This window comes from Cyprinus carpio, chromosome B25 (genome assembly GCF_018340385.1).
Source record: "Cyprinus carpio isolate SPL01 chromosome B25, ASM1834038v1, whole genome shotgun sequence".
In the NCBI taxonomy this organism is placed as follows: Eukaryota; Metazoa; Chordata; class Actinopteri; order Cypriniformes; family Cyprinidae; genus Cyprinus; species Cyprinus carpio.
Genome location: NC_056621.1, coordinates 520,640 through 542,467, shown reverse-complemented (window position 1 = coordinate 542,467; position 21,828 = coordinate 520,640). Strand labels below are relative to the sequence as shown.

At 40.5% G+C, this 21,828-nt stretch overlaps 2 protein-coding genes and 3 non-coding genes across 5 annotated transcripts; all 5 read left to right on the top strand.

Annotated features, from left to right (window-relative positions):
• Positions 1 to 216: 216 nt before the first annotated feature.
• pclaf (PCNA clamp associated factor) lies at positions 217 to 1,667 on the top strand. The gene is made up of 4 exons (XM_019094087.2): positions 217 to 375; positions 883 to 969; positions 1,242 to 1,422; positions 1,503 to 1,667. Exons 1-4 carry the CDS (start codon positions 330 to 332, stop codon positions 1,540 to 1,542), a joined length of 354 nt encoding a protein of 117 aa, XP_018949632.1. The 5' UTR covers positions 217 to 329; the 3' UTR covers positions 1,543 to 1,667.
• A 3,134-nt stretch (positions 1,668 to 4,801) lies between these two features.
• LOC109078917 (40S ribosomal protein S17) lies at positions 4,802 to 9,696 on the top strand. The gene is made up of 5 exons (XM_042753014.1): positions 4,802 to 4,957; positions 5,984 to 6,135; positions 8,081 to 8,186; positions 8,608 to 8,698; positions 9,572 to 9,696. Exons 1-5 carry the CDS (start codon positions 4,955 to 4,957, stop codon positions 9,652 to 9,654), a joined length of 435 nt encoding a protein of 144 aa, XP_042608948.1. The 5' UTR covers positions 4,802 to 4,954; the 3' UTR covers positions 9,655 to 9,696.
• Positions 6,826 to 6,949, top strand: LOC122142526. Its single transcript, XR_006158657.1, has one exon. It is a non-coding gene; the product is annotated as a small nucleolar RNA SNORA71 (small nucleolar RNA).
• On the top strand, positions 8,352 to 8,482 carry LOC122142528. The gene has a single exon (XR_006158659.1). It is a non-coding gene; the product is annotated as a small nucleolar RNA SNORA71 (small nucleolar RNA).
• LOC122142527 lies at positions 8,715 to 8,838 on the top strand. Its single transcript, XR_006158658.1, has one exon. It is a non-coding gene; the product is annotated as a small nucleolar RNA SNORA71 (small nucleolar RNA).
• Positions 9,697 to 21,828: the final 12,132 nt, after the last annotated feature.

Below are 21,828 nucleotides of genomic sequence, written 5' to 3'. Positions count from 1 at the left end.
ACAAACTTTTATCCCTTCAAGGTCAAATCTTGCAGACGTTGTTGAATAATTTTGTCCCGTGTCTTTTCTGGACTCTCTGTGGGCTTCTCCCTTGACTTCATGCCTCCCCCGATAGCCTCATAGACAGTGAAAGATTGCCTGTGAGCTCCTCCTCCCACGTGACCCACAGTCACGTCTCCCGGATTCCCGCTCACCCATTGGCTGGCGCTCCGTGACGTCACGCGACCTGGCTGCCTTTTTTAAAAGGACGGCGGGAATCGCTCGCTTTATTTCTTCAGTTCTGCTGAGGCGAGCGTTCCTGTCCGGCGTTCCTTCGCAAAAACAGCGCGATGGTGCGAACTAAAGCTGATAGCGTCCCCGGCGCGTACAGGAAAGGTGAGAGAAACCCCACAAACAGCAGCTCCTGTGATAGATGCTGTAAATATCAGCAGTGTCGATAATGATGAATATAATATCTCCCGCCAATCTGACGCGACTCCGACATGAACACATTCAGTTACAGTAGTAAAGAACCCGCTTTTATACCTATATGAACGATATTAATCTGTAACATTTACTGCAGCTGTTTTTGTTGTACAGCAGCCCTCGGCGTTAAACTGATGCTTCCGTTAATATAACACGGATGAATAATCAAATGAGTATATGCTTCCAGCGGAATCGTCTCATTGTTATTGTTTGAACAATAAAGCTCGTAAATGCCAGTGAGGTTTGTTTTTAGAGGAGTTTATTTAGAACAAATGAAATGGCGCCACTTTCACTTTCATCCGCGTCGCGCCACGATGAAGCGCTCCGGAAGCGGAATTACCTTATTAATGACGAAGCGACTCGTATTGTGCTGTTTATTAATTGTTAATAAATCATTTTTCTGTGTTTTTGTTTCAGCTGTTGCCGCCTCTGCGCCCCGGAAATCCCTCGGCGCTTCCGGTTCCGTGAACGCGCACAGCAGCGGCGCGCAGTCGGGCACGCCTGGTGAGTGCGCGCACGCAAGCCTCTCTGTCCTTTAAATGAGATGCGTTCTGGCACTTTCAGAGTTTAATGAGTCGTGCTCTGTTTTCCTGCGGGTGAAGATCTGGTTAAATACCGCTGCGTTTCTACAGCACAGATTGTCAAACAGATTCAGCAGTAAAGCGTGTGTATGTAATACTGACCGTCTGTTGTGTGATGTTAACTTCAGTAGAGTGAGGTTTCGAGTGGCACTGGTCAGCTGTTGGTGTTAAAATGTGTGTGTGTGTCTTGCTCAGCTAAGAGTAAGTACGCGGGGGGGAACCCTGTGTGTCCGCGGCCCACTCCCACGTGGCAGAAGGGCATCGGAGACTTCTTCGGCGGCCCCAGCCGGAAACCAGAGAAGGAGAACCTTCATCCCGCATCTGATGATGATGAGGAGGAGGCAGGCGGCAGCGGCCTGGCTAAAGCGCCCAGGAAGTGAGTGCTCGGAGGACTTCCTCTTCCTGTCTGCAGTGGAGGCTTGAGTGAGACTGAGCTGTGTTCTGTGTGTGTTTCAGATCCAGACCCATCATTGACGAAGACGAGGAGGAGGAGTGATCTCTTGATATTCAGTTCACATGTTTCAGTCCTGCTTGACTATTTTTAGTGTAAATCTTTGTAAATACTTTTAATAGGATGTCTCGCTCATTTTGTACAGAGGTTTAATAAAACGATTTTTCAGAGTTGTGTGTTGGTCTGATCTCTACAGTGAGTGGATGCAGTCAGATTAAACCTGCACTGAGTGTCTGATGTGTTCATGTTTCTTGAACGTGTAGAACTCCAGTCATCTCTTGACTTTGAGTGTTCAGAATGTGTGTATTGTTTCAGTGAGTTGTGATTTATCAAGTAATAAAGCGTGAGTCTGGTGTTCCTGGTGGATGACCTGCAGCTGAAGGTGTGCTCCGTCATGTCCTCAGGGAGGAATACACATTACTCTAATCAAACATGATCCACGAGCTCAGAGTCTGATAGGTGTCACTTTCAAACACTTGCATAAGAAAAAATAACATTAGATGTTTGAATTTGTTCAATACCATAGGATTTGTTCTGTTTTTATCCTTAATCAACATTAATGACACTGTTTCAGATTGTTTAATGTGAATTGATTCTGTTCATCTGCTGTCTCCTCTCCTGCATGTCTTGAGTTTTGTGAAGGGTTAATGGTGTCATTAGCTTTCATTAAATCAGTCTCGTGTGAATGTTCACTCAAGCATTTATATCTTAATACTGGTTTTGTCCAAAGGAGCACTGAACTCCACTGACCTCTTGTAAGTATCATCTCAGATATGCAGTTAAATGTTTTAATGTCATTAAAGGCTCCCGCTTGTGACGAAAAGCATTTCTTTGGTGGATTTATTTATTTACTGCTGAATCGTGTTCAGTGATTTCAGTCAGATTCTGTGTTTTCAGTTGAAAAATCACATCTGCACAACGAGGGAAAACTTATTTTTATTTCGTAAATAATGGCAAATAAAAAAGGCTTATTTCCCTGCTGGAAAAAAAAAAAAAAACAGTGCTGGTTAGCTATGTTTTGATGCTGGTCCTTTGCCAGCATCCCAGCGTCAAAACATACCTCTAACCAGCATATGCTGTTTTTTCAACAGGGTTGATATCTTTGAACATAAACATTCATTTTATTTATTTCTATATTAGATTTGGCAGTATAATTAGAGAAATGTACCTAAACTAAATTAAGAGATACACAAATAAAACTCAAATTAATGACAGTTTTATAGTGCACTGCAGAGATGATGTATGTATGCTCCTGTAGCTCAAGTGGTAGAGCATTGCGTTAACAAGCGCAAGGTTGGGGGTTCGATTCCCCGGGAACGCATGATAGGTAAAAATTGATAGCCTGAATGCACTGTAAGTCGCTTTGGATAAAAGCGTCTGCTAAATGCATAAATATACAGAAGTAAGTGTTTCTACTGATTTAGCAAGAGTGTGCTATCAGCAAACGCAGAAATCAGCATTAATCTGGGAGCAGAGCTGTATTTACTAGTGATGGGTCGTTTTTGAATGATTCGTTCATTTTGAAGTAAGAACGAGTCGTCTCAGTGAGTGATTCATTCAGAAATTTTGCAAGACGTCATAATAGGTTAATAATAAAATATTCATTAATTTTGTCTTTTTGAATATTAAAGAAGCCAAACAGTACATCCTTAAAAAGCAGAAAGAAACCCTGGAGCACACTGCGATGCATAACATTAGAGAATTCAATCCAAAATAGCTGTGTGTGAGGACAATCCCAAAAGATATGCGTATCATTCACAAGGGTCACCACAAAAAGAAAAGATTTTATCTATCTACCCCATATAAAAACCTTCTAAAAAAACACTATATCTGTAAAAAATCTCTAAAAAAATTAAAAAGATATCTCTAAAAACTTAAAACACAATATTAATTTCGAAGACAGAGTCCGTACGTTTTTCCAATCAATATGATCCAATCTCCTGGGATTCCAGATGGGTCTAAAGATAAAGATAAAGTGCTGGATGATTTAACAGAGTCTCTTAAAAGCAGAACAGCTCCTTTAGGAATAGCGTCAAGGACGATGGAGAATTCTTCAGGAGTTACTGGAAAATTACATTTACATAAGAATTCTTTGTGACTTAAAAAATAAGACTTCTGAGTTAAATAATGTTCCAAATAAAGTACCAGTGATGCTTTAAAAAAAATGAAACAATGATGCAAGTAATGCCTGTTTCACGAGTTCACATTTACTTATAATTATATAAAGGTTAAGCGTATTTGGCGTGCTGTCCGGGGAGAGAGCTCTGAGCCCGGCAAGACTCCCTTAAATTGTAAGGGATTCTAGCAATACTATAATTACAGATCAATAGGAAAGAGAGACCACCTAATTTGGAAAAGTAAGTAATTGGGGATAAAAATTCCAGATTGAGTTTGGATTACACAAAAACTCTGTCTAATCGAATTAATTTTGAAAGTGTTGTTCAAAGAAGAGAAATCAAGGAAATTAAACCCACCATAATCATGTGTGTTCTTTATTAAATACTCTTTATTACCTTTGTTACAACATTCAGTGTATAGAAAATAACCATCATGACAGAAATTCATACATTTATAAACTGTACAAAGTAAAAAGCTACAATTTGAGACCAGAAATGCAGTAACTGTAAGAGTAAATAATAATTATAATAATGATGATGATAATAATAATGACTATGCACCCGTTTGTAAGCAAGCGTGTAAATTAATTTCTCTATCCGATGCTGTCACGTCACGTGACAAAAGAACGAACGATAGGATAAAGCCTTTTATACAGTCTTTTTATTATTATTATTATTATTATTATTATTATTATTAAACAATACAAACATTAAAACATTAAGGCAGTACACTTAAAATCATAAAGACAAAAAAATATATATATAATAATAATAATAGTAATAATATACACAGAGATTTGTTGCCAGGGTAACTCCAGTCTATGGTCAAAGCGTATGGGTCTGTCACGTGATGAAGGAACGACTCGAACCTGCTCAGACTGCAGTGGTTAACTCAAACACGAAGACTTGTCAGATAAGAGTGAAGTGAGCCAATCATAGACTGAAGACCCAGCTAAACACTGAATTCATCTTTTCTGTTTATTGTAGCATTATAGTTTTGTATTGTTTGTAGTGTGATCAACGTTTGCGTAAGTACTAGTAGACGTTAGGGAAGTAACACGTAACATTTTAATTATATTTGATAAAATGAACGAAATGACTCGGAAAAAAAAAGATTCGTTCATTTTGCTGAACGAGACTCAAAGGTCCGAGTCGGTAAAATGATCCGAACTTCCCATCACTAGTATTTGCTCCGGACAGCTAATCTGTAAAGAGACGAAGAAGAGCAGCTGCAGTGTCGCTCCTCCGCCGCTGGGGGTCAGTGCGTGGCGCTCGCTCGGCTCTATCGGCTCGACTTCCGGTCGGGCTCTTCTTCTTTCTCTTCCGCTCTCCGGATCATCATGGTGGGTATCCGATTGTTTGACTCCTGATAATCTACTGTAATCCTTCTCTTTCGCCGCTCGGTTCACGAACGCAGATAGAGGAGAGTGACGCGGGGCTTGTTTGTCGCGCCTGTGTGTGAGTATGACGCGACAGAAGAGCGGCGCGACAGCTTCAAACGCGATAAAAGAGCGCGAGGCGCTCCGCTCACAGCAGTACTCTCGCACAGAGTGTGTTTCTCAGCAATACTCTCGCACAGAGTGTTTCTCAGCAATACTCTCGCACAGAGTGTGTTTCTCAGCAATACTCTCGCACAGAGTGTGTTTCTCAGCAGTACTCTCGAACCGAGTGTGTTTCTCAGCAATACTCTCGCACAGAGTGTGTACAACAGCAATACTCACGCACCGAGTGTGTTTCTCAGCAATACTGTCGCACCGAGCGTGTTTCTCGGCAGTACTCTCACGAGAGTGTTTTTCTCAGCAGTACTCTCACACAGAGCGTGTTTCTCGGCAGTACTCTCACGAGAGTGTTTTTCTCAGCAGTACTCTCACACAGAGTGTGTTTCACAGTAACGCGTGTTAATCGATACACCTGATCAGATATTGAGGATCTGACCGGTTCAGGTCTGTAGAGCTCTGTTGCTCGGTTCGTAATCAGACACCAGCATTAAAGCCCGTTCACACAAGAACGAAAACTGTAAAGATAATGATATTAGCGTCTGTTTATTCTAAGCGCACAGGCGTATGTGCTTTAAATTCTCCAGCTGGTGACAGCAGGATGGATTCTGATTGGCTGTCAGTGTTTGTATCGATCATCAGTAGGATAAAATCGTGACTTTATCATTATAGTTTAATATCAAGAAAGATGTTTAGAAGTGTATTGGTGTGAGTGGGGCTTACTCGAGCTCTGCTGCTGTTACTGTTGATTGTGACGGTTCTGTGTGTGTTTATGGCTGTGTTTGTCTGCAGGGCCGTGTGTTGATTAGTCCGGCGGTTCTGACTGGTTCTGAGCTGTTATAAGTGTGTGTTTATGGCTGTGTTTCTCCGCAGGGCCGCGTCAGGACCAAGACGGTGAAGAAGGCCGCTCGGGTCATCATCGAGAAGTACTACACCCGGCTGGGCAGCGACTTCCACACCAACAAGCGCGTGTGCGAGGAGATCGCCATCATCCCCAGCAAGAAGCTGCGCAACAAGATCGCCGGGTAAGCCGTCGCACTGCATGCTGGGACACCGCACAGCTCTATAGTCAGTGTGAAGCGCTTCAGTGTCTCGCTGAGGGTTTCTCCATCTCGTTAGATCATTAACGAGCTGTTAGATGCACTCGGACACATCAGATGATTCAAATAAGAGCAAATATCTGTCAGTGGGGAATGAAAACTTGTTTCCCTTTGAATTAAGTTGGTTTTTCAGAGCACACTGGCAGATATTTGTTCTTATTTTAATCATGAGCTCACTTCATTTTGATCAGTTTCTCATGGAACATTGAGTTCATGTTTGTTCTTCAGCAAGCGTATCTTGATTTAAGGATCTGCACTGGAAAACTAGACATAAACACTGAGGAAAAGAAAAACAGTGATCAGGAAAAGCACGAAAAATCACTTCTGTAGTGTTTGTGAGCAGAGATATTCAAGCTTTCTTCTGTAAATTGAAATGAAAAGTGATGGCGATCTGTTGGAAGTCTGAAATGTCAGTAATACATTTACATTTAGAGAGCATACTGACGCACTGCATGTCATTCAGTTGAAATTTTCTTTACTTGTTCTGAAAAAGCCTTCATAAACCTGTAGAAAGCCAGTAGACCTCTCAGATCAGCCCTCTAAAGGTTCATCAGTCATTGTCGTTAACGAGCAGCGAGTCAAACAGTCAGGCTTAAAATCAAATTAAATCGTCAGTCCTGTGTCGAAAGTGACTGTGGAGCGACCGTCTCCAGGTCATTGATAGAACAGGAAGAGCAAGTGAAAGACTTTCCCGTGTTTGCTGGATCCTGTTCCTCACAAACCCTGACTCTTTCACACAGTCTTTTACTGAAACTCAACTGAATGTCTTTGTTTAGATGAAACTGAAAAAATTATCTGATTCATCTAATTAAATAATACGCAAATAAAAACTGAGCTGCATGTAAATGTTTAAATTGCACATAACACAGTTTTCATATGAACTCCATTAGTTTCTGCTTCAATATCTTTTGTTAGTACATAAACATTTCAACAGTGGCTGTAATAACTTGCTTTCAAGTCGTATTTATTTAAACATTAAATATTGAGGGACAGGTTACGTAACGATACAATGAATGTAATAGAGTGCATATATTAGCAAAATGCTTATCTTTAGAGTTGGCTTGATTAACGTGTTTATGGACACAGAATGTTCTTCCTAAGGTAAATATGACGTTATGAATATCTCACACCACATTAAAGAGCAGAAAAACAATGTTAATTGATTGTATTTAGTGATAAAATTGACAATTGAGGCTTTTTCATATTTAAAATAGCAAAGTTTATTGCAGTCATGGGATGGGAGACATGCTAAAAATAACGTTTATCTATAATCAACCTTCATTATGATGAACACAGATTTAAAGCAGAGAAATGGATATTGTTAACGTAGCACTGACTAATGACTCCTCGCTGTGTCCGTCAGTGATGTGTGACCCTGGAGCACAAAACTAGTCATAAGGGTCAATTTGTCTGAAATTGAGATTTATACATCATCTGAAAGCTGAATAAATAATCTCTCCATTGATGTGTGGTTTGTTAGGAGGACAATATTTGTCTGAGATACAACTATTTGAAAATCTGGAATCTGAGGGAGCAACAAAAATCTAAATATTGAGAAAATCATCTTTAAAGTTGTTCAAATGAAGTTCTCTTAGCAATGGCATATTACTAATCAAAAATTAAGTTTTGATATATTTACAGTATGAAATTTACTAAATATCTTCATGGAACATGATCTTATCTTAATATCCTAATGATTTTTGTCATAAAAGAAAAATTGATAATTTTGATCCATACAATGTATTGTTGTCTATTGCTACAAATATACCTGTGCTACTGATGACTGCTTCTGTGCTGCAGGGACACATGTGTTTTAGTGAATGCACAGCTAGTGTAAAGTGGAGTGTGAAGGACGAGTGTTTCTCTGCAGGTACGTCACACACCTGATGAAGCGCATCCAGAGAGGTCCAGTCAGAGGAATCTCCATCAAGCTGCAGGAGGAGGAGCGTGAGCGCAGAGACAACTACGTGCCCGAGGTGCGTCTCTCCGTCTGTCTGTCTGTCTGTCTGTTCGTCTGTCTGTCTCTCCCTCCGTTTGTCTGTCTCTCCGTCTGTCTGTCTCTCTCTCTGTCTCTCCGTCTGTCTGTCTGTCTCTCCCTCTGTCTGTTCATCTGTCTGTCTCTCCGTCTGTCTGTGTGATGAACCTGTCTCGAAAGTGACTGTGGAGTGACTCTGGTCTCCAGGTCATTGATAGAACAGGAAGAGCAAGTGAAAGACGTTTCCCCGTGTTTTGCTGGAATCCTGTTCCTGACAAACCCTGACTCTTTCACACAGTCTTAAAGTGAACTCGGTTCTGATGTTTGACAGGAGTGCATGTGATGTTTTTATGTGGTTTGATCTGTTCTTTGGCCCCAGACTGCGGCTCTCTGGTGATGATGTTGATGTTGTGTTTCTGCAGGTCTCCGCTCTGGACCAGGAGATCATCGAGGTCGACACTGACACCAAGGAAATGCTCAAGCTTCTGGTGAGAATCGTTCAGTCCCTCGTCAGTCCTGTGACTGATGAACCTGTGTCGAAAGTGACTGTGGAGCGACCGTCTCCAGGTCATTGATAGAACAGGAAGATCAAGTGAAAGACTTTCCCGTGTTTGCTGGATCCTGTTCCTCACAAACCCTGACTCTTTCACACACCGGTTGTTTTTGCTGCAGCTAATGATTACATTGATAAATCAACTCATCTAAGTATTATTGAAGCATTAATGTAACGGCTCCTATGACCGTTCAGCTTTTGCCTTGAGTTTAGATGCTATTAGATGTGAGCTAACAATGAAACACACTATTTTTGAGTGAATTACATTATTACTTCAGTGAAGCAGAGAAGTTTCTGAGTTGAATCAAAATTAACTCATGATACATTGATTCATATTGTGATTGTAACACTGGAGGCCCTGATATATAGAGTGAATCAGTTTCAGTCTCTCGCTCGTGTGGGCTTCAGTCCGCTAAAGTGTCTCTGGTGATTCTGGGTTTATGTAGAGCAGCCCTGTTCCTGGAGATCTACCCTCCTGCAGAGTGCAGCTCCAGCCCTGATCAAACACAGCTGTCTGTTATCAAGTGCTCCTGAGGATCCTGATGAGCAGCTTCAGGTGTGTTTAGATAATCTTCCAATAATATAAATCACAGGAACAGGGTTGAACACACCTGATTTAGAGAATCTTCTGATTATATAACTGAACTTTAACTAAACACCAGACTGCATCGGCCAACAGTGAGGTGTTCGTTTGAGTGTCACCTGTTTTCATGGTCTTAGACACTGATGGGCGCCTCTGACTCTTAGTCATTCATTCTCTCCTCACTAACAGCATTTCTCTCTCCGTCAGTCGTTCGTTCTGTCCTCGCTAACGGTGTTTTTCTCTCCATCAGGGACTTTCGGCAGCCTGTCCAATCTTCAGGTGACCCAGCCTCCGGTCGGCATGAACTTCAAGACCCCCTCGCGCGGCGTCTAGACATTTGTAATATATCTCTTAATAAAACCTGTGGAAAACCAACACTGATGTTTGGAACTCTTTATTTCTCGATATTAACATTCACAGACTAGTTGTGACTTCTTTCAAGCAATTTTAAAATGTAATTTTTCTACATGTGTTATAGATGGTTTAATGCAAATAAGACTGATATTAATGCTTCAAATCTTTTGTTCTAAACTTTAAAATATTTTTGTCACTCTTTAATATGAGCTTCTGGAGTAGTGTTGCATCCTGCAATTTAAACTTTTTTAAATTTATTTATGTATTTTTATTTTTTTATATATATACATGCAGTTTGTAATACCACGTTTGAAGAGATTGCATGGGAAGTAAATCTTTAAGAGCGGGTTTGTCAGCAGTGTTACTGAAGCGACGTGCAGAAAGGCCTCACTCTGGAGAATGAAGGAGGAGCGCTCTGTTTCTGCAGGAAATACAGAAATGCAGCGAACCTTATTATTCCTATATCCTATTGTTTTATCTGACAGTGAAAAGCTTACACGCTGCAAAAGCATGAGTTTGTGATGCGTATTTCAATTCTTTAACGGAGTCTGAATGTCTTTTTTCCAGTGCCCGGAAAATAAAAATATTTAAATTAATCTGACAGAGTTACAGCATTATTTTCAGATGGTGAAACTATGTGATGATAGTGAAGCAAAAAGGTTTGTTAAAGTCTTTACATTTTAATGGTACCCTCTACATTACAATTTCTATTTTATTATTTATTTACTACTTTTTTATGTCTGTTACATATTGTCCTTTGTTATAATGTCCTGTAAATGAAAAATATAGTGGGCACAGTAGCCACGCCCCAATCCCAGCCTGCAACAGTAGCCACACCCCAAACTCTCGCCATTGGTTGAGCTGGAACGAGATTGACTGATTTATATTTACATTTGACATTTCTGTCCCCCTCACTTCTGAAATAATGCTCATGACTAGAGCCTTTTACTGGTAAAATATTACTGATGATGATCCTTATATGTCAATAGGATTGACCTGAGAATTGTTTTCTCAAATAATATTTCATCAGTAATCTGAAAGCAGATTTAAGATTTTTATTTGTCACATTATATAGAGAATATATAACCAGAAATGAAATGTGAGTCAGGTCCGCTCCATAGACAGTGCAATTAAAAAAATACAACACAGAGGAAAATATACATAAATATAGGTATGAAAGAGAAATAAAAGTAAACAATAAAAATATAAGAATAAAATATAAAATAGAATGTGAAAGTATACTGTAGACTTAGATACACAGGATCGTACAAGAGACAAATGTGAAAACATTTGTACATGGTTGTCATGTAGCAGTAATAAAAAAAAAAGTGCTGTGTGCAGTGACAGTGTCGATATGAAGTAGAGAATAATGAATATCTTACTGATTATTAAATGATTATTAAATTGAGTCATGTTGATGTTAAGAGGGTGAATTTGAGTTTAGGAGCCTGATGGCCTGGGGGAAGAAACTCCTCCTGACCCAGACAGCAAAATAATATTGGCCCAGATCCGGCCCACATCTGGCCCCGTGAAATCCATGCGGGCCAGATGTGGGCCCGGATCTGGGCCGAAACTGCTTGCTGTGTCTGGGAAGTCTCTCGGTTTTTGTGCCATCAGGCTACAGAAGCGCTTACCAGATGGCCAGCAAAGTGAAAAGATGGTTACTGGGGTGGTTGGAGTCCTTAATGATTTTAACAGCTCTGCTTTTGCAGTGTTTGAGGTAGATGTCCTGCAGAGAGGGGAGAGCAGACCCTGAGATGAGATGAGCTAAGCTAAGCGCACAACTCTCTGCAGGGCTTTGCAGTCCTGACTGGAGCTGTTCCCATACCACACTTTTTTTTTTTTTTTTTAACAGGAAATAAACCCACTGTGATTCAGAATCTCTTTTTCAAGGGTGTTCTGGCCAAGACAGCAGAATAATAGTTCCATATTTAAAAAAATACATATACAAATATTTAACAAAAAAAACAAAAAAAAAAGACATTTTTGCAATTTAACATCTCAACATGATCACCAGCAGCACTCAGTAACAGCACATGTGCATTTAGTACTCAAATAGTCCTTTATCCTCATTTTAAATTGTGTTATTGTCGGTAAATAATCAAATTTTAGCTGATTCTGCAATTTATTCCAGGAAAAAGGTGCAAAAGAAAAAACTTTAAAGGCACTTTCACCGAAGACAGTTCACGTTCAAGGGATATCATACATGATTGCCCATATGATCTAAGATTTTACATTTTCTGGTGTAGAAGAGAACATAAGTAAGGAGTCAGTTTACAAAGTATGGCCTTAAAAAGAAAAATATAACAGTGTTCCAGCCTGCGATTGTGCAGAGATGGCCAACCAACACTCTCATACAAGCTGCAATGATGAGTACGAAAATTGGAATTAGTTACAAATCTTAGTGCTGCATGCTATACTGAATGCAGCATTTTCCAAAGAAGATTTAATTTGCATGCATGTATAAAATATCACCCATTATCCAGCAATTGACAAAAATGTTGTTTGTATACGTGTTTTTCTTGTACTACAAGAGAAAAAGCCTTGTTTCTATAATAGAAACCCAACTTTACTCTGTTTTTTTGTGTTAGACCCTCTATATGCTGTTTTGAAGGACAAATCTTCTTCTAAAAGGAAACCTAGATATTTATACAGTGATACTCGTTCAATCACTTTCTCATCTAGTGTAGCAATTTGACAAGCATCTTCTGTTTCCTAGATTTAGAAAAGCACATCAGGGTTAGTTTAATCCTGAGTTTAGTACAAGTCTCAATTTCTGAGGATTCTTCTGGATAATTATAAAAGCAGATTGCAGATCCTCTATAGCACTTGTTAAGGCTGGTGCAGAACAATACAAAACAGTATCGTCCGCGTAAAAATGACACTTTGCATTTGTTACATTTTGACACAAGTCATTTATATAAATGGTAAATAAATTGGACCCGAAATGGCCCCCTGGGGGACACCATTTTGTATGAGTTTGAGAACACAACATCAACACTTTGTGTTCTGCCACTCAAATAATTATCAAATCATTTGACAGCTTTTGGAGACATTCCAATATCCACCAATCTCTGAGACAGGACATAGTGGTTAACTGTCAAACGCTTTTGAAAGATCTTAAAACAGTGCAGCACAATATTCTTTAGAATCAATAGCACTTATAAAATCATTTAATACTTTTCGCCCCCCCCCAATAGTGGCAGTGACAGTGCTAATGTTTTGTTACGAAAACGCTGACTGCGAAGCATTTTAAAATATTTTTGTTAGTAATAGTCTTTTAACTGGTCACTATAAGCCTTATAACCTTATAAGCTGTAGCTATTGGCCTATAATTATTTGGGTTTGATCGGTCACCACCCTTTTATAAAGGAGTGACATATGCTGACTTCAAAACACTCGGTATTAATCCAGTTTCAATAGTCAGGTTGAAAAGTGTGTGTCAAAGTTCTGCACTATGTTCAGCAGCAATATTTAAAAAGTAATGGATCCAACCCATCATGACCAGTGGATTTCTTAGTATTTAACCCGTATAAGAGCAATCATACACCTCTTTGTTCCAATAGGAACAAGATCAAAATCACTAGGTACATTTTCCCTAAACAAAGAGTAAGTCCTATTGTCCTCCTCTGATGTTTTGTTTGAATGATCAAACGACAACCCAGAGATATAAAGTACATACTTTTTCCTGTCTGTAATAATTTTTATCATTTAACTTCAATGTGAAAGTGACATGAAATACAGTATGGTGACCCATACTCAGGAATTTGTGCGCTCTGGCGTTTAACCCATCCAAAATGCACACCACAACCGTGAACAGAGACCCGGAGCTGTGGGTATCTTTATGCTGCGGGCACAGGGTTGGGTTTCAGTGCCTTGCTCAAGGGCACCTCAGGGCGGGTATTGCCACAGCCGAGACTTTGAAACCCACACTTAGGGGTTGAGTCCAAGCTCTCTAACCACGAGGCCATGACTTCCCTGGCCAAATATTTTGGCATACGTATCCCTAAGTCAGAGACAGTGATTTTATCACTTTCCAAAATTTTGAGGTATTAGCTGACGATCCAATTCATTTACATAATCCGATTTTGCTTTATGATTTGAGAGACATTTATTTCTCAGGTGACTAAAATTTTGCCAGTCTGAACTATTTTTGGATTTCTTTTAGTGCTTTGACCAAGCAAGATCGCGTCCAGGAATTAGATCAGACATTTCTCTGAAAACCACAGATTATCACACCCTTTGATCTTTTAATTTCCTAAAGAGCCTGCTTGTTTAAATGGTCAAAAATAGTTGACTTAAAAAAAATATGTCAACGCTTTGCGGGATCTGGTATCAATTCACTCCAGTCAGTTTACAAATATAAGATCAATAAAAGGCTTGTGTACAGAATGACGTTTCAGTTTCTCTAAAATTATAATACGCGTTTAACATTGAGCTATCCTGGCATCTCTCACACCGGCATAACGCAGTGATAGCACTCATATCATTTGCAAAAACCAGCAGTACTTTGTATTTCTTTGGCACATTTGTTAAAACTAAAAAACAAACTCAAATCTAAAAAATCAAGCGTAGACTTGTCAGGATGTTGTTGATTTGCCTATGACTGAGTCTATTATTTTGGTCAGATTCCTTAGTCACAAAAAAACTTTTAATTTGACAGATTGCAGTTAGCCGATCCCAATTAAGGTCACCCATAAGCCAAGTTCTTAATTTTATAGATGACAAACCCTCAGACAAGAGGACAATGATGTCCTTTGGTGCGAAGGAGGGCTTATAGCATCCCACAACTGTCAAAACATAATCTGCAATAATTCAGTTTTTACACTAGCATTTTAAATTGTCTAGCACCAGACTTAATAGTTTACTGTTGCCAGCAAACTATGTTTTTAACATAGAGTGCCACTCCTCACCGTTTAGCTGACGATTTGTACAAAAATAATTATACCCCTCCGGTATAAATATAAACAGGAGTGAATCTACCCGCAAGTCATCATATAACCCATAATATCAACTTGGGGTTCGTTTGGTCCAAATTCCTGAACATCTCATTTTTGGTAATCGACTTCTTACATTTTTGCACACAAAACCCAATACCGGACCTCTTTAAAAAATCAGCAGGAGTTTGCAAGTTATATAATATCTGTCACAGGACCCTGGTTAGGTTCACATTTCCTGACATCAGCAACATAAGTGTAATGATACATTTCAAATACAGTGCGTTTCTGCACGCAATTTTTTAGAGCATTATTAGAGTCCCCACTCATTGTAATTTTAGGTCATTTAAAAGGACCGGCTTAAAAGTCTGTTGTCAAGTCTCTGTGTTGTGAAAACATGCTCATGTAAACATATCCCATCTCACTGTCTGCTCACTAGATCCTGGGCATAGCCAGTAATCTTTGAATCGGAATAGCATACATTTAGATATCCCTGGCATCTCTCACACCGGCAATAACGCAGTGATCACTCATATCATGTTGCAAAAACAGCGCAGTAGCTTTGTATTTCTTTGGCACATTTGTTAAAAACTAAAAAAAAACTAAAATCTAAAAATCAAGAAGCGTAGACTTGTCAGGATGTTTTAAGGATTTGGCCTAGTGACTGAGTCTATTATTTGGGTCAGATTCGCTGAGTCACAAAAAACTTTTAATTTGATCAGATGCAGTTAGCCAGTCCCAATTTAAGTCACCCATTAAAGCCAATTCTGTATATTTTATAGATGACAAACAATCAGAAGAAACAGTCGAGCGACAGAGAAGGACAGCAGTTTGTAAGTGTTTTTGCCTCGTTTTGTCATTAGACTACTGCGTGATCATCGTTGCTAGGGAAACTTTGCTTTAATTACTGTGTGTCTTACCCTGGTAAATACGTGTGAATTGTGGCGTTTGGTTTTGCGTTTGCCTATCGCGGGACTGGACAGTTTCGGGCTGCTAAATAGGGAGGCGTGACAAAAGCCAGTAAGCCGGTAAAAAGTACTTAAAGAGCTGTTGTGTAAGCGCTTGTCAGAAGAAACAGTCGAGCGACAGAGAAGGACAGCAGTTTGTAAGTGTTTTTGCCTCGTTTTGTCATTAGACTACTGCGTGATCATCGTTGCTAGGGAAACTTTGCTTTAATTACTGTGTGTCTTACCCTGGTAAATACGTGAGAATTGTGGCGTTTGGTTTTGCGTTTGCCAATCGCGGGACTGGACAGTTTCGGTCTGCTAAATAGGGAGGCGTGACAAGCTGACTTCAATCACAGGTAATCAGGCAAATATATAAGTGGTAGTTGTGACACCGCGGCAGCGGTCGCGGCAGCCCTCGTGTGAAGCCTCCTCGTGTGAAGACAGACGAGTGTAAAGACCATCGACTCTACCTGCGCGACTCCACCGAGCAAGGACACCGACAGGGCACTTGAGTATTGCTTTTCTCCCCTTCAATTTTTGTACAGCTCGTCCTCAAATACTTATTTTGGTCACTTGTAGTCACTATGTGCTTTCAGATCTCTACTATCACTACTAACACTCGGAGAGCACGCTATGTACGTCGAAGGAAGGCCTGCCTGACAAATCTAAGGCGTGTCCCTCTGACCTCTACTCCAACGCTCTCTATTCCACTTGGTCTCTGGAACTGCCAGTCCGCTGTTAACAAAGCAGACTTCATTTCTTCTATTGCTACTCATTCTGGTCTCAGCCTCATGGCACTGACTGAGACCTGGATCAAACCTGAGGACACTGCCACTCCTGCAGCCCTCTCCTCTCATTTCACTTGTTCCCACACCCCTCGTACGACTGGGAGGGGTGGAGGTACTGGTCTCCTTATATCGAAAGATTGGAAATTTGATCTTCAACCACCACCTACAGGTAACGTTTCATTTGAATCACATGCTGTTACTGTAACCCACCCTTCTAAAATCCACTTTGTGGTCATTTATCGTCCCCCAGGTCAATTGGGAAACTTCTTGGAGGAGTTGGACGTGCTGCTATCAAACTATCCTGAAGATGGTACTCCTCTGGTACTGCTTGGCGACTTCAACATCCACCTAGATAAACCCCAGGCTGCTGACTTCAACACTCTGCTCGCCTCATTTGATCTCAAGCGAGTCTCTACTACAGCGACTCACAAATCAGGCAACCAACTGGACCTCATCTACACGCGCTGTTGCTCAGTGGACAACACTTTAGTTACTCCACTGCACACCTCAGACCACTTCCTCATTACTGCTAATCTAGCACTTACTCCTGAAGCGGCACACGCTCCAACGCGGGTCACCTTTCGACGGAACCTAAGCTCACTCTCTCCATCTCGCCTATCCTCTGTGGTTGCATCCTTACTTCCTTCACTCTCGCACTTTTCAGCTCTGGACACGAACAGTGCTACGGACACTTTTTGTTCCACTCTGACCTCTTGCTTGGACAACTTTTGCCCACTGTCGTCTAGACCAGCACGCACCACCCCTTCTGCCCCTTGGCTGTCCGATGTACTCCGTGAACATCGCTCTAAACTCAGGGCTGCAGAGAGGAAATGGCTTAAATCAAGAAACTCTACAGACCTCAGTGTGTATCAGTCTCTCCTCTCTTCCTTCTCTGCAAACGTCTTCACTGCTAAAGCATCATATTACCACGACAAGATTAACAACTGTTGTGACGCTCGGACACTCTTCAAAACCTTCTCTTCTCTTCTTAATCCGCCTCCACCTCCTCCTCAATCGACTCTTACAGCTGATGACTTTGCAGTTTTCTTCACGAATAAGACAAGAACCATCAGTGACCAATTCTCCACACCGCAGACTGAGGATAACTTCACAACGACTAATGCTCACTCGTTCTCCTCCTTCTCTCCACTCTCAGAGACGGACGTTTCCAAACTTATCCTGTCCAGTTATCCTACTACTTGCCCACTTGATCCAATCCCCACTCACCTCCTTCAAGCGATTTCTTCTTCAGTCATACCTTCACTTACTCACATTATCAACTCCTCTCTTCACTCTGGAACATTTCCCTCAGCATTTAAGCAGGCCCGGGTAAGCCCACTGCTGAAGAAACCATCTCTAAATCCAGCACTTCTAGAAAACTACAGACCGGTATCCCTTCTTCCATTCATTGCAAAGACACTCGAACGAGCTGTGTTCAACCAGCTCTCTATGTTTCTTGTACAGAACAACCTCCTGGACAGCAACCAATCTGGCTTCAAAAGTGGCCACTCAACTGAGACTGCCCTGCTCTCGGTTACTGAAGCCCTGCGACTGGCAAGAGCAGCTTCAAAATCCTCAGTTCTCATTTTGCTGGACTTGTCTGCTGCTTTTGACACTGTTAATCACCAGATTCTCCTGTCCACCCTCAGAAAGATGGGCATCTCTGGAACCTCTCTCCAGTGGCTTAACTCCTACCTTTCTGATAGATCCTTCATGGTGTCTTGGAGGGGTGAAGTTTCTAAGTCACAACAACTTGCTACTGGGGTTCCTCAAGGCTCAGTACTTGGACCGCTTCTCTTCTCCATCTACATGACGTCATTAGGATCTGTCATTCAGAAGCATGGCTTTTCCTATCACTGCTATGCTGATGACACTCAACTCTACTTCTCATTCCAACCAGATGACCCGAAGGTAGTTGCTCGCATTTCAGCCTGTCTGAGTGACATTTCTAGCTGGATGAATGACCATCACCTTCAGCTCAACCTTACTAAGACTGAACTGCTGGTGGTTCCAGCTAAACCATCGCTTCATCACAACTTCTCTATACAGCTGGGTTTCGTCAACCATAACTCCTTCCAGGACAGCCAGAAACCTAGGAGTTGTGATGGATCATCAGTTAAGCTTCACAGACCATATTGCTACAACGACCCGGTCCTGCAGATTTGCCTTATACAACATTAGGAAGATTAGACCCTTCCTGTCAGAGCAAGCCACCCAACTTCTTGTCCAAGCTCTTGTTCTCTCTAGACTGGACTATTGTAATGCTCTTCTGGCGGGCCTTCCTGCATGTACTATCAAGCCTCTACAACTGATCCAGAATGCAGCAGCGAGGGTTGTCTTCAATGAGCCAAAAAACAGCTCATGTGACTCCTCTCCTCATCAGGTTACACTGGCTACCAGTAGCTGCTCGCATCAAATTCAAGGTACTGATGCTTGCCTACAAGACGACCACTGGCACGGCACCAACATACCTAAACTCACTAGTTCAGTCTTATGCGCACTCCAGAAGTTTGCGCTCTGCAAGTGAACGACGTCTTGTGGTGCCATCCCAAAGAGGTTCAAAATCACTCTCACGGACTTTTTCCTGGACTGCGCCCAGCTGGTGGAATGACCTCCCGATCTCAATTCGAACAGCTGAGTCTTTACTCATTTTTAAAAACACATCTAAAGACTCATCTTTTTTGCCTGCACTTAACCAACTAATACTAGTACTTACCTTTTCTTTCTCCTTGTCTATCATATTCAAAAAAAAAAAAAAAAAAAAACCCTGGCTACGTGTTCTGTACTAGACTAACTGAGACTTGTCATAGCACTTGTATACTGTTGTTGTTCTCTCGTTGATCTGATTGTTTCTACTGTTCTCATTTGTAAGTCGCTTTGGATAAAAGCGTCTGCTAAATGATTAAATGTAAATCATTAAAGACACAGAGATACCTGGGGTTTTATATGGACAATGTTCTTTGTTGGAAAACACACATTGACAGTCTGTGCACACGACTACAACAGAGGCTTTATTTTTTAAGAAGGCTGAGACTGTATGGGGTGGGTAGCAATATCTTGCATGTTTTTTACCAGGCCATGCATGAAAGTCTTATTTGCTACAGAATTACAGTCTGGTTTGGAAACTTGCCTGTTCAACTGAAAAACAAATTGGCTCATATACACAAAACAGCTATGAAAATCATAGGAATAAAACAGTATGAGCCCATACAGACTCTATATGAACAAACAACAATGAGAAGAGCAATAAGTATCAGTACTGACACCAAACATCCTCTTTTAAGCGAATACCAGACACTGCCTTCGGGAAAGAGACTAAGAATGCCAATGTGTAAAATTAATAGACTGAAGTTTTCATTTGTTCCTGCCTCAATAAAAATGCTGAATTCTACCAAAAAGAATGCTCATATAACATATTATAACCTTGTGTTTTGCACTATATGTATTTTATATATTAGACTTATACATTGTTGTAGTTTATTTTATTATTATTATTATTGTCTTTTCAGAACAACACTGTAGCACTTTGCCCAAGACAAATTTCCCTTCGGGGACAAATAAAGTTTATCCTTGTCCTTAAACAGAACAGTATTTATATCGGGGGTTTTTTTACCTCTGATTCACGCAATGTCCGAACTGTTAGAACTCTTGTGAACGTGCTTCACAGCAGCAAGCGGATGAGGCATCTTCTTCTTGCTTGCTTTATCCTCAATCCTCAAGTGGACCATTGACAATCCTAATTGAGATTGTAGATATAGTGTCAATGGTCCACTTGAGAGATAGGTGGCGGTAAAGCAATTATAAGTCTTCGATCTGCCATAAAGCAAGCAAGAAGAAGAAGATGCCTCACGTGCTTGCTGCTGTGAAGCACTTTCACAAGAGTTCTAACAGTTCGGACATTGCGTGTATCAGAGGTAAAAAACTATATAAATACTATTCAGTTTCTTGCACAGACCTTTCATTTTGTGTCTTTACACATCAATGTATCGTCACGAGCCACAGGGTTTAATTTGGATTTGTCTGTGCATGTTTTTTTTTACTCTCATTGATTTTGTTACCATTGCCAAGCAGACTGCAACAGCTGGAGCTAAAAATCATAATTTGTGTTCTACTGAAGAAACAAAGTCACCTACATCTTGGATGCCCTGGGGGTAAGCAGATAAACATCAAATTTTCATTTTTGGGTGAACAATACCTTTAAGGCTACATGGCTGAATCATTATATCACCAAATTATATCACTTACTGAAATCATTGCGTGAAATATTAATGTTTATTATGAGAGAAACCTACCTTTTTCAGCTCGTATTTGATGGCCAGTTTTAATCGAACTAGATTAGGTCTGCCGCCCTTGTCAAAGTGGCCACCTGCCTCTGCGTCTCCATTTAAAATGGCTTCCACCTCCTCTGTATTCCGACACAGATCCAGAAGTCCAACTACAAAATCCTTGCATTGCATAGAGAGCTTCTTATAATCATTCTGTGAAAGGAAAATAGCAGAAATCTGTTGAAAACATAGACACAAGTAAGATGAAAATCACCATTTTATAAAATCTTAACATAAAATCTCCAAAAATGTCTTATTACAAGTCATTTTCAGAAAAAAAGGACATAATGATAACACTTTATATTTGCTTTCACTAACAATATTAAAGGGATAGTTATTTTGTCATAATTTCCTTTCATAATTTTCATCTAATTTTATTTCGTCTCAGTGCTTTTTTTGTTGTTGTTTTTTTGGTCAAGGCCTTTCTGGACCTTGAACGTGGTAGTTGCTTTGCTGTCTATGCAGGGTCAGAAAGCTCTCGGATTTCATCAAAAATATCTTCATTTGTGTTCTGAAGATGAACGAAGGCCTTACGGGTTTGGAACGACATAAGGGTGAGTAATTAATGACAGAATTTCCATTTTTGGGTAAACTATCCCTTTAATAAAACACAAATTAAAATTAAACAAAAACTGGTAATGTACATGTTTTTTTTACTTTCTAGAGAGCAGTCTTACCATCTGTTAAAGACTGGGCTAGATAGAATGGGCGGCAAATTAATGGATAAATGTTACGATAGATGAGGTTGAGCAGGAGCGCGACAAGGATGGAGAGCATTCACCGAGATTCACACCATTTGATGTATAAACATGAAACACACTCCTCCACCTTTGGAATTTACCAGCCTCGACTGTTCGTCCATGTAAATGTAAAACAGTAGTTATCAACGTCTTTAAACAGGAGTTCTGGGTACCGAGGTCGTGAGCCACGTTTCAGACAAACAAACAGGATTGTACTGGAACTATCCTGGCTCAAGTATCGCCATCTTATGCTCTCAGAGACTGGACATTCTGGCCGAGCATAATGCTCAGTAGAGGAGGGCTGAGTGATCCGTGTTTCCTGGTAACACAACTCTTTACAGTTCCTGGGTTCTTAACAAAGATGACCTTCTGCCCACCATCAACAACAATTCAAGTTTCAAATATAACAGTATATT

What these genes read in the sequence shown, in the direction of transcription:
- LOC109078917 (XM_042753014.1), top strand. An exon ending in GAGACAACTACGTGCCCGAG is followed by an intron (nt 8,187 to 8,607) that starts GTGCGTCTCTCC and finishes GTGTTTCTGCAG; the next exon opens with GTCTCCGCTCTGGACCAGGA. An exon ending in AATCGTTCAGTCCCTCGTCA is followed by an intron (nt 8,699 to 9,571) that starts GTCCTGTGACTG and finishes TCTCTCCATCAG; the next exon opens with GGACTTTCGGCAGCCTGTCC.
- pclaf (XM_019094087.2), top strand. Translation starts at nt 330, where the DNA reads ATGGTGCGAACTAAAGCTGATAGCGTCCCCGGCGCGTACAGGAAAG. An exon ending in CCCCGGCGCGTACAGGAAAG is followed by an intron (nt 376 to 882) that starts GTGAGAGAAACC and finishes TTTTTGTTTCAG; the next exon opens with CTGTTGCCGCCTCTGCGCCC. An exon ending in CGCGCAGTCGGGCACGCCTG is followed by an intron (nt 970 to 1,241) that starts GTGAGTGCGCGC and finishes TGTCTTGCTCAG; the next exon opens with CTAAGAGTAAGTACGCGGGG.